At 43.1% G+C, this 18,671-nt stretch overlaps 1 protein-coding gene across 2 annotated transcripts in view; it reads left to right on the top strand.

Annotated features, from left to right (window-relative positions):
* Window positions 1-18,671, top strand: part of LIFR (LIF receptor subunit alpha) — a 74,709-nt gene that overhangs the window by 39,984 nt on the left and 16,054 nt on the right. For both annotated transcript variants that reach the window (XM_055131342.1, XM_055131347.1), the window contains 8 exons: window positions 1,704-1,833; window positions 2,457-2,626; window positions 4,409-4,554; window positions 7,068-7,230; window positions 9,594-9,664; window positions 11,872-12,088; window positions 14,902-15,081; window positions 16,252-16,353. In XM_055131342.1, the coding sequence (XP_054987317.1) occupies window positions 1,704-1,833; window positions 2,457-2,626; window positions 4,409-4,554; window positions 7,068-7,230; window positions 9,594-9,664; window positions 11,872-12,088; window positions 14,902-15,081; window positions 16,252-16,353 (1,179 nt within the window). The remainder of the gene's footprint in view (window positions 1-1,703; window positions 1,834-2,456; window positions 2,627-4,408; window positions 4,555-7,067; window positions 7,231-9,593; window positions 9,665-11,871; window positions 12,089-14,901; window positions 15,082-16,251; window positions 16,354-18,671) is intronic.

Below are 18,671 nucleotides of genomic sequence, written 5' to 3'. Positions count from 1 at the left end.
TTTTTGCTTGTTTAAGATTAGTTCTAAACTTGTTCTTTACATACCTGTTGCACTGTAGCATTGTCATCCCATTGTTCATCAATTTGCTCGAGCGGGCACCAGTAACGTCTCCATTGTGAGACTTGTTACTGTTTTTGGCATATTGAATACGCCATGGGTAGCTTGCCAGGCTCTGCTGTGTGGGCAAGATACTCTCGGTAGCTCGCCAGGCTCTCCGTGAGGGACAGAGGAATTGGACCTGGGTCTGCCATGTGCAAGGCAAACACCCTACCCACTGTGCTATTGCTCTAGTTTTTACATACCTGTATCTATATAATTTATCAGGTTTTTAATAAGATTTAAAAATTCTGCTACAGATTCAGATTCTTGGCAGCTTTGTTGAGCCAGAGGATTTAGCGATATATTTTAATTATTCATTGTTTTAGGAGTTTGAATCAGTGTGAATCACTATGAATCAGTGTCCTCATGTGCCTTCTCTAAGTCCCTGAATTAAAGAGTATTTAATAACTCAACACAAAACCTTTCAGTAGCACATTTTTTTTCCTGACTTTTAAGATAATATATTTGAGGAGAAAGAGGGTAGCTGGAAAACGGGTGAGGGAGTTCTCACTCACTGTGCTCTGTAGTGCATCTTTGATCTTCTAGGCTTTAGATGTTTTATACCATTTCCACAAGTAATTGTAGTGAATATGTGGTGTATCTGTAGCTACATGGTTATGCCAGTTGTCCACAGATAACGTCATATTACTGTTTTTGCTCTCCTGCCCAGGCCACTGCCATGTAGTGCCTTGGTGCCTTTGCCTCTCTGAGTACTTAGCTAAAAGTCTCAGAGCTAAAAATAAGCACCTCATGAAAAAAGTTGTTGCAAAGTGGATATTGTGCTTTCTGATTGCTTAGAATTTTTCAAGTGTTTTTATTCACAGTTGTATTCTGGGCCAACAGCTCTCAAGTAATTTTTGTTCACTTCTATAGAAATTCAGGATGAATTATATCCAGCTGGTGACGTTCTCCCCAGAGTATAGCCAAGATTAGATACTTCTCACTTTAGTGGCTATAACCTTCCTCTCCTTTTTTGACTTCCCAGTTATGCATTTCATAATTCAAGTGAGAGCGAGGTTACATTTTAAAAAAAACCCGAATAATAAAAATTGTTATTTTCATTCTCTCCAGCACTCCCTAGGCCAGCTCTGATTCTTATTTGCCTGTCATGTCTACCACTGGGGCTGCTCTCTCCTTGTTCAGTAGCGCCCACAGGAGCAGGAGGACTTTCCTTCAGGAGCTTGGTCGGAGCTTGAGGGTCAGGGAAGGTTTTGGTATGGTGCTAGGGTTCATTTTATTCTCTCTCCTGACCTCTCCTTGAAAAGCCTGGAACGAAATTTAAAATCAGCCTGTCCATTTCCCACGCACACATGTATTCATACTTAGAAAAATCTACCGGAAGTTGAATTGGCGTCACGGTTTTTTTTTTTTTTTTATTGAATCACTGTGAGAGACACAGTGACAAAGTTGTTCATGATTGGGTTTCAGTCATGGGTTGCTCCAGTACTTCACCAGTGTACATTTCCCACCATCAGTGTCCCGAGTTTCCCCAGTTTTAAAGGAAAGTATAGAAAATTTAAGAATATTTATGAAGTGTCATGTTTTCAGAGAATAAACATGTAACCATAAGTAACTGTGTTTCTTTTTTTAAATTTTCTCATTAGATCCACCTGATATTCCTCAAAAACTGAATTGTGAAACATATGATTTAAAAGAGATAATATGTACTTGGAATCCAGGAAGACCAACGTCATTGGTGGGCCCACGTGATACAAATTACACTTTATTGGAAAGGTAAAGGTCCCCAGAAATGCCCACTCAGTGTGGTGTACAATGGATGGATGTCAGATGATGCGGGAAAGAAAGGCACTATTGCTTTTATTGTCTGAACGAGATATATAGGAGTGTTCAAATTTGGTTATATTACAATTTTATTCATATTTTGGGTCTTGGGGCTAACCCGGTGGTGCTCAGGACTTACTCCTGGCTCTACGCTTCGAGAATACTCCTGGCAGAGCTCAGAGGACCATTGTGCCAGGGATGGAAGCTGAGTTCAGCTGGGTTCAGCTGGTGCAAAGCGTGCACATTACCTACTGTACCATCTCTCTGATTCCTCTATTATAATTTTAAATGCGTTAGAAAGTCTTGATTTCTTGTCTCCTTTGGGAAAAATAAAAAGAATGCCTTGAGGAGGAACCTTAAATATGAACAGAGACTGTTTGAGTGGTGGACTTGTGACTGATTATTTTCTTCTATTTTTTATCTCATACACATTTTCTAACCATATGCAGTAGTCCATAATTAGAAGGATAGACCTTAGAATACAGACTTTTTAAAAAGTTTATTAGAGATTTATCCATTTATTTCTTGCCATTCTCAAATCCCTTTGATATTTCTATTGCTCTCCTAATTTACAGCTTTTCAGGAAAACATGTTGTCTTCAAAAGAAATGAAATGGCCATAAATGAAACCTATCAGTTATTCTTTAAAGTGCTTCCAGATCAAGAAATATATAATTTTACTCTGAATGCTCAAAATCCTCTGGGCCAGTCAGAATCAACAGTTTTAATTAATGTAACTGAAAAAGGTAAGAAACCACTGCAGTAAAATCACTATATCACTGTATCACTGTCATCCCGTTGCTCATTGATTTGCTCGAGCGGGCACAAGTAACGTCTCCATTGTGAGACTTGTTACTGTTTTTGGCATACCAAAATCGCCACGGGTAGCTTGCCAGGCTCTGCTGTGTGGGCGAGATACTCTTGGTAGCTTGCTGGGATTTCTGAGAGGAGTGGAGGAATCGAACCCGGGTTGGCCACGTGCAAGGCAAACTCCCTACCTGCTGTGCTATCGCTCCAGCCCAGTAAAATAAGCATCTTAAAAATATGAAGTAGTGGAGGGTCTGGAGACTAGTGAAAAGTACTTCTAGGGATTATATTTCTCTAATTTCTTAATAATTGCAAAGTAAAAGTTCTGTGAGTTTATTTTAGAACCTTAATTTTTTTAATTTGTGATTTTACCATTTTATTTAATGAAAATAAATTTTTAATTAGCCATTTAGGTAGAAACTCTATATAACTTTTACAGTTTTTGATTTTTGAAAGCTTTTGCAAATTTTTAAAAACATTATGTTGACAGTGAGAGCCTGTGACTCCTTCACCTGACATTCTCCATGTTAGTACCTTACCTGTACCTGTGGAGTCTCACTTAAGCCACGCAGAGGCAGGAAAGTGCTGTCACCACCAACAAAGGAGCTTCCTTAGGACTCCCTGTACCATATCCCCTCCCAGGTCCTCACATTCCTGCCCAGTCGGCTGCGATATTTGCTTCATATCTGTTCCTTGGTCATCTTGAGAACGTTGTTTGGCACTCTTGAGAAAGGAATCATACAGAGGACATAGGATGTGTGTACATATATAATCTTAAGATATTTATTTTGTTTGTTTGTTTTTCTTGGGGTCACACCCAGTGGTTCTCAAGGGTTACACCAGGCTTTGCACTCAGGAATTACTCTTGGCGGTGCTCAGGGGCCAGTATGGGATGCTCAGGATCAAACCTGCGTCAACTGTGTGCAAGCCAAATGCCCTACCCACTGTACTATTGCTCTGGCCCCCGGAGATTGATTTTTAAAAAAATTTTACCCCCGGGATAAAAGCCCTTTCGGTCCATCTGCATTGTGTGTTGCAACAAATAGTTTGTTCTTTCCCTTGCTGATGACTCTTTCCCGTCTCTGGTGCAATATGCAGTTAGCTTCACAGTGCCTTGATCTGGCTTGAAAGGCTTTCCCGCAGTCATTTTGCCAAGTCTAGTCTTGGTCTCCCATCTCCACCATGAGACTTAACCTCATCATGCTTGCACTTAAATTCCTGTCATGCTTAAGTTTGTGCCATAGACTTAGAACTTAGTACATTGTACTCTTGTCATTTCCTTTGTATTTTACTAGTCATATCCGAAGTAAGTTAGATTATGATCCTACTGTCTTTTAGTAAATTTGACACTAATTGAAGAACCTTTAACATGGTCATTTCTTAAAAATGCTGACATGGTATCATCAGAAAAACGGGTTTGTGAATTCGATAAAGTCTGTTACTGATAACACCAACATACCTTTCTTCCTTTCTTGGTTCTTCACTGGCCATATGAAAAACTAATTTTTATTATTTATTTGGTGTCTTGTTTTCTGGGCCACACCCACTGGTACTTAGAGTAGTGGGTGCTGTTCCTGGCTCTGTGCTCAGTCTTGCTACAGCAGTGCTTGGGACCTCAAGGTGCCCAGGGGTCCACGCACAGACCTTAACTGCTGTGCACTCATTCCAGCCCCTAGAAAATAGCTTTTAAAATCATTCATCTTTAAAAATTCTATTTGCAGTTTATCCCCACACACCGACTTCAATCAAAGTGAAGGATATTAATTCAACAGCTGTTGTGCTTTCCTGGCATTTGCCAGGCAACTTTGCAAAGATGAAACTTTCATGTCAGGTTGAAATTAATGAAATTAATTCAGTACATGAATTGGTGAGTGAGGCTTTTATATATATTCGATATTATTTTGTATTAAATGGTTTTATGTGAATAAAAAATTATTGAGTGTTTTTTTTAATGTGAAACATTATTTCTTCTTTAGTTTTACCAAGAATCAGGACATTGTATATCAGTCTAGTTAACAGCATCATATTTGATACTTGAACACAATTATAATGCCTGATAGTATAACATAAGCACAGCTTTTATACTCAGAATGTTTCCAGGTCTTCTGTAATTCTGACAGGTAGCTGGCACTCCATACCTTTGTGTATGAATGAATGGTTAGGGCTGTAACCTTCAGCACCAGTTAATGGACTACCCGGCACCAGAGAAATGATGGGATTTTTAAAACTGCTAAGCAACAGTAGGAGCAAGTAATAATTGGTCATTATGAGTCAGAACATGATTTTTTAATGCATTTTAAATAATTGGACTGGCTTTTATACTGTACCATCTTATACAAGTATAGTACATTCAAAATAAATGATACTTTAAGCATCCATGTGAAAATTTACTGTTGCTTTCTAGAATATTAGTCATATGGAAAATGTGATCTACTTTGTATTAAGAAATCAGAAGCTCAGAGGTGTTCTTTTTTTTTTTGTAAATGCAAGGAGGAGAGTCTCCCACAGGGTGGTTGGTGGTACCCAGGGCCACCTTGGGTGATTCTCAGCCAATCAGGCAGGTGTTCGGTGTTCAATGTAGAGGCTGGAGAATGCACGGCTACTCAGGTCCTGTGGTGCCAGGGGTTACCCAGCCGCCTGGTGGTGTTCAGGTGCCCTCAGTTGATTCTCTGGAAATATGCAATGCTGGGGATTGAACCAGGGTCAGCATTGTTTAAGGCATGCGCCTTAACCCCTACGCTATCTCCCTGACCTCTCAGGCTAATTTTTGAGGCATGCAAATCATTAAATTTATTTAAAATTGTTTCATTTCAACTCTTTTCTTTCTTTTTGGGTCACATCCAGCGATGCTCAGGGGTTACTCCTGGCTCTGCAATCAGGAATTACTCCTGGTAGTGCTAAGGGACCATATGGGATGCTGGGAATCGAACCTGGGTCAGCTGCGTGCAAGGCAAATGCCCTACCCGCTGTGCTATCACTCCAGCCCCAACATTTCAACTTATTTTTTAAAAAGTTTTTATTACAACACTGCGATTTATCAAGTTGTTCATAATATAGTTGTTTCAGGTGTTAAATGTTCCAACACCAATCCACTACTGTTGTGACCCTCTCTCCATTAATGTTCCCTGTTTCCTACCTACCATCCCAGCAAGCCCCGCTGGAGGCATGATAAACTTTACTCATATTGCTTGTTATAGCACAAAGGCAAATGGAATTATTGAAACTTAGTTCAGTAAGAATCAATCTGTGAAGATTGTTTTATCTCACAGTGGTGTCACAGAAGTCATTGTCTGAAGATGTGCTGTGCTGGTTAGTGCTAGTTGGGCCTTCTGTGTTACTGTGTAGGCTCCTGGCGATTGGTGGGCTTCTGTACAGCTTTCCCCTCCGTCAGGTTTGCTGTGATCCTACTGGGCTAATAGTACTATGACAGTTTGAAGTTCCCGGCCGCAAAGTCTAGGAGCTACAGATCTGGAAGAGTTTGGTGGCTTGGCAGTTTGATGAGGGTTCTGTGTGGAGCTGGGCCATTTTTATGGCAGAGGGTGTTGGGTTTGGCTTTGTGCTGCTGGGCCTTCAGGAAGAAAGGGGAATCTGCCTGCCCCCACTCCAAGAGGGCCCCAGAGTTCTCAGCCTACCTGGAATCTCTCCCATCCTTCCTGGGAGGATTCGGCAGTATCATGTGCTCTTGGAGCTGTGATGGTGGGCCATTTCCCTGCCGCCGAGATCTCATTTCAACTTCATATATGTAGTTTAGGTATTAGTTGAATATTTTACATGTCGAGCACCATACCAGTGCCTGAACAGCTGGCTTGTTTAACTGTCGTTGGGCTTAGGGAGATTGCTCAGAGGAGTGGAGTGCAGCCCTTGCACATGGGGCCTGGCCCCACGCGCCTTTCCAGCACTGCTGGATATGGCCCTAGTAGTCTATATCGTCCAAGCACCCAATGGGGTGACCCCTAAGATAATAAGCAAACGAGTGAAATAAGCGTAAAGCAACATCTACCTCCAGAAAGCTTCTAGATGTCATAAGAGTAATTCATGTTTTCTACGGGTCATCTCAGATTACTAATTGGTGCCAAAGCTTACTGCTTAACTACTAGCCATTGACTGATTATCAAAATTATATCATCTCTGTATCATTTATTATTTAAAAATTTTATGTTATTATATGACAGCATAATTTTACTGATTTTTGCATTTATGGAAAAATATTAAAAATCAAGGAACTGTTTTGAGTTGTTAAGAAGCAGAATCATAGAAATTTAGTCAATTTATATTACAAATGTACTGGTAGGATTTCCTATGCAGAAATGTCTGTGGATGTGCATCTGTATTCATATACCTTATATATATATATACATACATATGTTTTGTTTCTAACAGCGGAATGTCACAATCAGGGGAGTAGACAATTCAAATTACCTCATTGCTGTGGACAAGTTAAACCCATATACCACGTATGCTTTTCGGATTCGTTGTTTTACTGAACCTTTTTGGAAATGGAGCAGATGGAGTAATGAAATGCACCATTTAACCACAGAAGCCAGTGAGTTAACTAATTTATGTCTGGTCATTATTGTGGATCCTGGAATTTAATGCTTTTTTGAAAAAAGAAGATGTTACCAAAGTGACAAAGGAGAATGCTTATATTATGTAATTGATAACCACTGTGAGCAGTACATTATTGTAGGCATGTTATTTTATATATTGTTATGGGGAGGGGTGGAGTTTGGGCCCATACTTAGGATGCTTTGTACTTTCTCTTAACTTTGGGCTCAGGAATGACCCCTGGTGGTACTTGGGGAACCACATCAGTGCCAGGGATCAAACCCAGGTTAATGCATGCAAGGAAATGCATTAAAGATAGGAAAGATAGACTTTTTTCCTTTCATGCAAGAAAAGAAAGCTTTTCAGCCTTTAACACTTGACTGTCTCTCAAGTCCCAAAGAGGTATTTTAAATAATGATTTTTAAAATCACTGTTTTGTGATCAGGAAAAGACTTTGGCATGTGTTTATCACAGGACTAGCCGTGCTGACTATGGCATGCTTACAGCGACTCTGATAAAATTATGCCCAGGAAACCAAATTTGGAACAAGTCCGGTTTCATGGAAGTTATGATTTTTCTTAGACTTCCTTTTCTAGCAATGTTAATAATCGACATAGATTGCCTTTCATTGAAAGCTAATCATCTGTTGGGAGTTCTTATCTGCAACCCAGTCTCCACACAAAATTTTACCTTCTGTAGTTCAACTTGAGTCAAAGTTGATACTAAAACAGGTGTTAGTTTTTTGACTATGATAATTTCTGAAGGCAAAATGATGAATGACTCACGAGTCAGAGTGAAATAAAAGAATGGAGACACTGAGCTGGGAAGGGCGGGCACTCAGAGGGTACTGCACTTGCCTGGTTAGTACCAGCTCACTGGTCAGACCCCTTTTCAGGAAAGTCCCTGTTTAGTCCCGGGCAAGAAGGACCTGGAGGATGGCTCAAAGGTAGAGAGTCTAATCCTGCGTGTGCTGAGCCGATCCTGATGGCTCTGCTGTTAGGGCTCCCCAGAGAGTCTCCCAGTCCTGAGGCTGGAGCGATGGTGCAGGGGGTCAGCCACTTGCCTTGCATGTAGCTGATCAGGGTTCAGTCCCCAGTGTCTTATCTGGTGCCCCAAGCCTGTTGGGGAGTGATCCTTGAGCCAGGAGGAAGCCCTGAGCACTGCAGGATGTGGCCCAAAACCATGGGGGAGGGGGAAGTGTCTGACTTGCGACTGCCCCACAGTGTGGGTCCCTAGCGAGAGACAGAGACAGAGAGATATCACAAAGAATAGGATAGAATAGGTGCAATTTTTAGGACTCATTCAGCAAAAAATAGTAAAATGTTATATCATGTAATTATTATAATTTTTTATTTTTTTTGCAAAAATTAGCAACTAGTACAACAAAAAAGTCATATATGTTAATCCAGTTCTTTTTCTCTTTCACCTTTTTTGGTCTCACTGGCCAACACTGGGCCCGTCATTGTGGGGTGGGGTACAAACACACATGTTACCAGGAGAACTGGACATTGTCAGTTTCTCGCCCTTCAGATGATCAGCTTTTGTGGCTGGGAGGAAATGTTTTATTTACACTTTATTCAAAGAAAGGCATTAATTTACTTAAATACTGACTGAGTAAGTGCTTACTGTGTAATAAGAAATAGTTCTACTTACCAGGATCATGCAGTGACTAAAGCTGCAATTCTGCACTGGGGGTTAATAGGATTAAAATTGAAACTTTTCTTGGCTAAAGAGATGGTACAGCAGTGGGGCATTTGCTTTGCGTGCAGCCTCCCTGGGTTTGATCTCTCATTGTGGTCCCCAGGACCCCTCCCCACCCCCACCCAGGAGTGACCCCTCCTGAGCACAAAGCCAGGAGGAAGCCCTGAGCATTCCCAGTATGGCCTAAAGACCAAAAAGAAGAAAAAAATATATAGTAGATACTAGTATGAGTGTGACAGAAAAAAAAAAAAAAGCAAGATTCGGGAATGAAGACTGGGCCCTGGGTTGGGGAGGACGGTTCTCATTTTAAATAGGGTGTCTGGTCACTGTAAAGTGACATCTGAACTGGAAACCGAGGCCTGAGGAAGCGAGCCATGGGGTTGATTGCAGGGAGGGGAGTGCTGGGCAGAGGGAGAAAACGTCCCTGCAGCTGGAGGGGTTGGTGGGGCTGGCCCAGCATCCCTAGTGGATTTTAAGGGTAGTTCGGGAGCCCGTCCACCGCCCAGAGAGCTCAGCATCTCTCTGCTTTCCCGGAAGCTTTGGAATGGCTTCACATTTTTATTGAAAATCCCAGATACCTGGAAGTGAAGATTTCAGGGACCGCTGTCTGCAGGTGAGTCGTGTGCATCTTCAGTCCTAACTCTCAAACCTCTTTCCTAGTTCCTTCAAAGGGACCAGACACGTGGAGAGAGTGGAGTGCTGATGGAAAGAAACTAATCATCTATTGGAAGGTACATCTCTTATTCTCTTAGAAAGCTTAGCTAACTCTAATAATGCTCACTGGAGCGATAGCACAGTGGTTGGGTGTTCACCTTTTACATGGCCGACCAGAGTTCGATTCCTCCGCCCCTCTTGGAGAGCCCAGCAAGCTACCGAGAGTATCGAGCCCGCGCGGCAGAGCCTGGCAAGCTACCCGTGCGTATTGGATATGCCAAAAACAGTAACAATAAGTCTCTCAATGAGAGATGTTACTGGTGCCCGCTCAAACAAATCGATGAGCAACGGGATGACAGTGACAGTGACCGTTTAACTTCCTTTAAGGTTCTATGGTTTTCACGATGCCTAGTCATTCCCCAGGCTAGGTTAGTTTGCAGACCTGCTGGGATCTGCCCAAACTCCTAAAACTCTGATTGCTCATCACTGGTTCTCCCTGGTACGCTGAGTGAGGATGTTTTGTCTCCGAGCACTCAAATCTTGATTTTATGAGGCCCACAAAGGACCTGAGAATTTTCTGGCTTCCTTCTCTCTCAGATTAGCCAGAAACATGGGCATGCTACAAGTTAGAATCTCGTGTTTATATTACCTTTTTTTCTTCTAAGAATAGAAAGTTTTTACCGTTTTTTTTTGCTTCTTGGTTTTTGTGTTGTTTTGCTTTGCTATTTGTGCCACACCCAGCTATGCTCAGGGCTTCGTGCAGCACCTGGGGATCGAACCCCAGGATTCCACATACTGTGGGCGCTCTAGTTCTTGGAGCATCTCCCCAGCCCAGAACACTGGGTTTGTAATCAATTTCATGTGTAGTTTGTTTCCCTTAAATAAATTACATTATAATAACATGCCAATTACAAAGTTTTGCATGGTTTAGCAAAATTTTTAGATAAAATACAAATTGCATTACATTTTTCTTGACTACATGAGACATTTTTGTTGCTGTTTTTTAAAAATCTAATTTATGAACACCAGGAATGATTCATTTTCTATGCTCTATCTTATAAGAACTGTTGTAATTAGATTTTGCTATTGAAAGTAAAACCTAATTGTGTTTTTACAAAAATTTGCCATCGGTACAACACCACAGAAAGTGAAGCCTGCACCCGAGGGGTGGGGTCAGCTCGGATCTGTGCATAAGGGCCCCAACGCCCACCCCTGGCCACTGCCTGGCATGCGTCATGTTGAGTGTGACAAATGGCTTCAGTGCAGAGAAAGCTAGGCATATTTTTCAAAGTAGTTGAATATGTTTAACCATATATTTTTTAAAAAAATTGTTCTTTGGGGCTAGAGAGATAGTATAGGGGGTAGGACACTTGCCTGGCATGTAGCTGACCCAGGTTCAATCTCCCACAGCCCATGCCCTACCAGGCACAGACCCAGAAATAAGCCCTGAGCACCCCCGGGTGTGACCCCAAAACTAAATCATCAACAACAACAGCAAAATCCAATCAGTTCAAACCAGACATTTAACCAAGACCAAAGATACTTGGGTGATTCTCTCTCAGCTGAGTGGGGGTGGGGGGGGAGGCAGGATGCTCATTTCCTGAGTGGGAAACGGGGTTGCTGGGGCTTGTGGACTTGTGCAGTGTCATGCTGAGTGGGTGGCCGTCGGAGGTCTGGAGCTGGGGGCTCAGCACAGACACATGGGGCCCCCCCGCAGAGTAAGGGAGTGATAGCAGCAGAGGACCCACCAAGGAGGCCCAGCCCTGGAGACAGGGAAGACCGGGGGCAAAATGAAGTCACAGAGACCAGCGGATGGGATTTGACAAGATCTTTTTAAACTTCTTCCTTTTCAACTTTTTATTTTTCTAAATATTCTGTCACGGGCAAGTGACCACCATGAGAAAGCAATTTTTTTTTCCAAACAACTGTGATACGTGTGTGTGTGTGTGTGTGTGTGTGTGTGTGTGTGTGTGTGTGTGTGTGTTTAAGGAGCATGGAGGTGCTTCTCATCCCTTGTTTGGAGTTCATCTCTGGACAAACAGTGTGCCGGCTGTTCCGGTTTCGAATGTTCATGCTCTCTCGCTACAGGTCTGGGTTCTCTCTGGGGTCCTCCCTTGCTAGATGCCGGTAGGCTTGTGGCCAGTGTTGGCTTTGGCAGCCGCTTCCCCTTCTCTCAGGTTCCCTGGTCAGGATGAGTGCAGCATCCACTTCAGACTTGACAGTCTCACCTTGTCACTTGGTCTCTTTTGGTGTTAAGTTAATGTCTTCTGTTTATTTCCCATAGTCTTTGCCCATTAACGAAGCTAATGGAAAAATACTTTTCTACAACGTCTCCTGCTCATCAGCAGAGGAAAGACAGTTCCTTTCTGAGAACCCTGAGCCTCAACAGTACAAGGCGGAAATCCCACTCGATACGCACGACTGTGTCGTCAGTGTGGTGGCAAAGAATTCTGTTGGCGCATCGCCACCTTCTCAGATAACCAGTATGGAAATTCCAAATGGTGAGTGCTTCAGGGAATGTGGTTCCAGGAGCCGGGAAAGAGGGCGAGACGCGTCTGAAGCTGGTGCCGGCTCCCTGACCCGGTAGCTCTCTCCTGTCCCTGGTGCCCGATACAGAGGCAGGGGCACACAGAGGCTAGTCAGCAGGATTCTCTCAGTGCAGTCACTCTCGTTGACTCACCACATCGACGCAGGTGGATGAGATCATCGCTGTCCCCTGCGACTCTTGCAGTATGTGGGAGAACCATGGAGGTGGATGTGGCTCTAAAGAAGGAAGTAGTTTAGCAGCTTATTCAGATGGTGTTTTCAAACATCTCTCCAAGGCATGAGTGCTGATGTTACGTCAGCTGCGCTAGGTAATGAAGTGTCATGCAGGGGAAAGTACTCATTGAAATTGCAGCTTGGAAGCTAAGATTTTCTTTGTCTGTTTGGGGGCCATACCGGCAGTGCTCAGGGGTTACTCCTGGCTCTACACTTAGAAATTACTCCTGGTGCTGCTGAGAGGACCATATAAGATGCTGGGGATCAAAGCTGGGTGTGCCGCATGCAAGGCAAATGCCCTCCTTGCTATACTATCACTCTGGCCTACAATATTCTTTATTAACAAGAATTTAGTTAATAAAGTTAAGTTAGTTAAAAAAGTTAATTTAAAGAAGTTAAGACTTTTTTTTCCCCCTCTAAATTAAATTTTCAGTATTAGCTTTAAAATTGGACCCTGGTATCTATTTTTTTGTTTTTGAGTCACACCTGGCAATCCTCAGGAAATATATCTGGCTCCGCATTCAGCACTCTCTCCTTATAGTACTTGGGGGGGACTATATGGGATCCCGAGGATTGAACCCAGGTCGGCTGTACTCAAGGCAAGCACCCTACCCATTGTACTGTCACTCTAGTTCCCATGCTGTGATTACTGTAATTGCTTGGTACCTTCCTTTAAATCTTTGTTTCTGTATCATACCAGCAGTGCTCAGGAGTCACTCCCTGCCTGGGTCTTCACGGAGTACTTGGAGCCAGGAATTAAACCTTTCTACATGAAAGGCTGCACTTTACCCTCTGAGCATTTCCCCAGCCGACTTCTGTTTGGCGGATGACCCGTGATGCGTCCAGCCCTCCGCTGCCTTAGTCGTTTTCTGAGGCATGGGTTTACGTGAGCTCATCTACCTCCTAGCCTTGATGGCTCTGCTTCTGGGTCATTCCTACGTCCCCTTCACACTAGCCTGCCCCAGTTTGAGGGCGTCATCTCCCACCACTCACTCCTGGAGGTGAAATTAGGGTCCTCTACATTAATCTTTAAGCCCTCACTCGAGGCCATACCTTACGGCTTGCCATTTAACTGGGCCTTTAATTTGTTTCTGTGACCAGAGGGGAATAAAGAGGAAGGACCGACCGGGGGTAGCACAGTGCTCTGGGTGCTCCCACAGTGCTCTCAGTCACCTTAGTCTCAGAACAGTGACCAGAGCCCTGAGAGTAGAGCTCAGTAGTGGAGATAAGACCCTCAGGCATTCATGCATGGATGCAAAATTACAGACTCATGAGAGCAAGCGAAAGAGGGTGAAAGATGATAGGATTTATGGATTTCACAGCTCTCATAATGTTAGGCCACCCTGTACTTAATAATACTGTATTCTGTGTACTATATATTATAATACTGTATGTAGCACTGTTGTCCTATTGTTCATAGATTTGCTCAGTGGGCACCAGTGACATTTTCACTGTGAAACTTGTTATTGTTTCACCATGGGTAGCTTGCCAGGCTCTTCCATGCTGGCAGGATACTCTCGGTAGCTTGCTGGGCTCTCCGAGAGGGACAGAGGAATCGAGCCCGGGTCAGCTGTGTGCAAGGCAAATGCCCTACCCGCTGTGCTATCACTCCAGTCCATAATACTATATATCGTCTTTTAATTCATAGGCTATATTCATACCTTTTTTCACATTTCCTTTAAAAGATAGTGATTACAGAATTATACAGCGGTCTGGTCAGTCACTTTCACACAGTTTCTGAAACCTCAGAACAGATAATTGTTCCTCAGATTTCTTCAGTTGTGTCCTCAGTGGAGTCCTCTCTGGATATTTCCTAGCTGTAACAAAAACAAAGAGCCAGCAGGCTCTAATGCCCAAGGCACTCTGTACTCGAGCGAAGTTGTTTTGCATCCAGCAGTAGCTTTATGCTTTATATCAGCTATAGAAATTGCGTCTCTCCTCCTATTACTAAAGGAAGTCTGCCCCTTTTGAACACTGTGTCCTAACCTGACCTAAATATCTCCCTCACCATGGGCCTCCCTTACTCTGGACCCTTCAGGCTTTTTCCTCTGGCACTGGCCCTAGAGCCATCCTAACCCCACAGAGGTTTCAGCACATTCCTGCAGTCCTTCATCCCCCTCCTTGGAAAGAAGGAAGTGGAGGCCCAACTGCTCATTCACCTGGAGATAACACATGCCCATCTGTGGACTCTGTGCCCAGGGCCGGGGTGCAGGTGCAAGCCCTGTGTGTGCTCATGGTGGGTGGTGAAGCCCATAAAAGATGATGAGCAGAGGGCATCTGATCCTCCCAGCCCTTCCCTGCAGTTCCCCTCTCCTGCTCCTTCCTGCAGCCCAGCAGGGACCTTCCTGTCCCACCCTACTCCGTCCCTCTTTCGTGACTCTCCTTCGGTTTTAGAACTTTAAAACTTTGCCTCAGGTTTGTCTTGACCGAGCACTGTTCTTTCAACGATCCGTACATTGATTTTGTAACTCTAGCCCATATTCCAGGGATTTTCCCCTCTGCTGTGGGGTTGAAGTCAAGCCCGTAGCCTTACACTCCTCCTTCCTTGTTGCAGATGATCTCAAAGTGGAACAGACTGTTGGGAGGGGGAAAGGCTTTCTCTTCACGTGGAATTACAATCCCAACATGACGTGCGACTATGTCATCAAGTGGTGTAAGTCCTCGCAGCCCCAGCCCTGCCTCATGGACTGGAGGAAGGTTCTTCCAAGCTCCACGGAAGCCGCCATCGAATCTGGTGAGATATAGCCATGCCTTTTAATGAAAGCTACCAGGGAACGTTTTTAAAAAGAGCATCTCCTGGGGAGACCAGGTGAAATCAAGTCACAGTGCCCCCACCGCTGGCCCCGGTGTGGTTTGGCTTCACTTTTCTGGCAGGTGCTTTGTGGCAGTGTCTGTGTGAGAGCTTTCATGTTCTTCCATCCAGTAAGTACATTTCCAGAACAATTTTAGAGGAAATAATGCAGGTAGGCATCTAAGAATGCCCACCACAGTCTTGCTTAGCACTGGAACATCCAAAAACAATCCAAAGAGCCATTAGGACAAAGAGTAAATTGTGGAACATCAATGAAATGTCCTTGGTGTTACATAGCATTAAAAGGTGTATAGATTTTACCACTGAAAATTGCCGGTTTCTCCAGACCAGAGCCTCCTTGTGTATACTTTTGTGCTTCTGGCTTTTCACAAGAGGAAGCACCTCAGACGGGCTCTTTAAGTTGGAATCAAGGTGCCTCTCGTGGCTGTCCAGTGGTCTCCCTCAAGGTCGCTCCCTAGCCTTTCCCTGAAGGGAACTTGGCGGCCCACTCCTTCCACACAGGCACCTCCTGGGAGCTTGGAGCTTCCAGTGTCTGGTTCTTACAGCAAGCAGAGTGCTGTTTTCCAGGGGGAGGGACTCATAGGAGCAGGATGCAATCCTAGATGGCTAGTGAGCCGACCCGGTTCCTGTATGGACAGAATAAGGGGCCAGGGCAATAACACAGCAGGTAGGGCATTTGCCTTGCACAGAGTTGACCCAGGTTCAAGCTCTAGCATCCCATAGGTTCCCGGAGCCCACCAAGAGTGATCCCTGAGCACAGACCTCATCCCACTTCACCAAGTCTGGTCCAAAAATAAAAACAAAAAGGGTTGAAAAACCTTTCTGGGAATAAGGCAGCATGGCTTGATTTGTAGAAACATAGTGGATGCCTTGATCTCTACTTTCCCCCCTTCACAGTGGGGTCCTCCTGAAACACCAAACTTTTCATGACGGTAGTACATGTAATTGTGGTTTAATTAGATGTTTTATAATAAGGCATCTGCTTAAAGGTAATTTTCGAACATTCAGAACAAATAGTCATGAATCTGGTATTCCTTAAGTTTTCAGAGTAATCTTTACTTATGAAGTTTGCTGATTGCGTTTATCCTGTAGATCAGTTTCAACCAGGCGTGAGATACAATTTTTACCTATATGGATGCAAAACTCAAGGATATCAATTGCTGCGTTCTATAGTTGGATATATAGAAGAATTGGGTAAGTTAAGTGGATAAATTTTCTTCGAATTTGAGGTCATATAAGAAATTCTAAACCAAGATTGAATATAAAAATAGAGAAGATTAGCATAAGGAGTGAAAAATATTTGTATGATAATTTTTTATTTGATTACTTTTTCTTACTCTATTTGCCTAATATTTAAATTTTTTAAATATATGGTTGTCATTGAGAAAAGTTAACCTTGGATGACAAAAATACTCAATTTCTCTTACACAAGTTTCTATAAGAGTTGACCAGCTCAGGACTGTTGATTAAAAAGGGAAAGTCAAATAAAATCATTCAATTTGAATACCCACTAAAAGATTTTATTTTGGCGTTGGAATGTTTGACCCTGGATTGGTTTATTTGTATTTAAGAAGCATGCATACTAGAGATCTGTCTATTATTTCTAGGAATGGCTGACTCTGGGAAAATTAGTCTGGATAGGTTTAGGAATCTAACTTGCAGGGCATCGGGATACAGAAGATAAATGATACAGTTCGAGAAATCCTCAAAGTCACCTTCTTTGACATCCTAAAGAATCATCTGACTTTTCATCATCAGCCTCCACCTTCTTTTCCTTTGTCTTCATAGCATTTCACAGAACATCCTAATACTAGTTTGTCTTCTCCCAGCAGAATGGAAACATTATCAGAATTTATATTCATAAGGTTGTCACTGTCACTCCCAACACATAAAAATGACTTAGATATATTCCCAGCCCAAAATACAAGCTCAGCAAATACTGGCTGACTAAATACGTAAAACACACATGGATGCATGTTATTTATTGTATAATTTTCAGTGGTAGCATCATATGTGGATACTGAGTTACCAAAAATTACATGGATATAAAGATGATACAGTCTAGAAAATTATTTTTGATGATTTTTAATGACACCATTAATGATAGATTGATAGAAGTGGAATACCCAAATAATTTGAATTTTTTTTTTCAGGAAATATGAGAATAGAAAGTGATTCTTTGAGGTGACACAAAATTATCATCTATTATACAGTTCTCTTATTAATATGCTAATATTTTATATTAACATTACTTAAAGCATTTTAAGTTGAAAATCGACAATTTTATCTGTATCTCTATAAAAATTATTTTGTGGGAAATTATATTGGGGTATCTTCATATTCAAACCTATGAAACAGCCCTTTAGTCTACTCAGCTGTCAGCCCCCGTTAATGACAAGGTATTGTTTCAAAGAGTGTGTTCAAACAGCATTTTTTTAAAAAAAAAAAAAAGTATGAAGAAGCTTTCCACTGAAAATTTTGTCAGTCGAGGAAACAGTGAGTCTACAGCAGTGCATTACCTCCTTCCCTGTTCCCGTCTTGGAAGGAGGAAAAAGCCCCGTCCCTCCTGCAGTGAGGCCTGCCAGTGCTGAGCAGGAGAGCAGGAGACTGACAGAGCTGCCGACAGTGAGCTCCCCTCCAGGGCCCCTCAAGGCTTCCCCTGGCAAGGCCCACGGCTCTCCCCCACATCCCTTCATCATAGTGCCCAGGTCACCCCCACTGAGGCTCTGCAGCCCAGCGGCCAGTCAGACAGGGTGCTCTCCAGGCGGCAGGCGCACACTCGACACCAGAGGCGTAAATGATTAAAAGTTTAATCTCTCTGATTAAAAGTTGCACAGACACACAAAAAATAGATAAATCCTGTCCAGGATTCCTTATTGGCGTCAGCTTTGGCGCCCCTGGCCCTTCCCTGTGCTCAAGCACTGGTGCTCTCCCCTGCCCTCCCACCCGTGCCCCTCGGTAATTGGTGTCAGAAAGGGAATTCAGGCCTCTCACGAAGTTTTGTTTCTGAGAGCCAAAGATCCTGGGTGTCTGGGCCCATGGGCACCCAGAGAGCCCCTTCCACCACAGAGGACATGGAGAGGCGGCGGCCTGCGAGCTCGAAACCAGACTCAGGCCGGCCCAGGGACCACTCACTTCAGACTCATAACTCCCAGAATGAGGAGAAATAAGTCTTTATTGCTTCAAAGCTAAAACAGTGCCAGAGAGATAGCTCGCCGGGCTGGATTACATGCTTGACTTGTGAGAAGCCTGGGTTGGATGCCTGGTGCCACTAAATAAGTAATAGTAATAAAATTGAAGCTTAAAAAAAAGGTTTTGATAAGTTATGCAATATTAAGAGTAATTTTTATATAAAGTTAGAAAAATTTTAAGTCAGGACCTGGGTTCATTCCCCAGCACCACAAAAAAAGAACATTTTAAGTAAAAGCTGGGAAAAAAATTAAAATATTAAAAAAGATTTCGGCTGTTTTGTCAAAAAATTCTAGGATCTGTTTTTTGTCTCTGGTTACAGT

This window comes from Sorex araneus, chromosome 1 (assembly GCF_027595985.1).
Source record: "Sorex araneus isolate mSorAra2 chromosome 1, mSorAra2.pri, whole genome shotgun sequence".
In the NCBI taxonomy this organism is placed as follows: Eukaryota; Metazoa; Chordata; class Mammalia; order Eulipotyphla; family Soricidae; genus Sorex; species Sorex araneus.
Note: the sequence above shows the minus strand (reverse complement) of the source record. Positions and strands in the feature narration are given on the sequence as shown.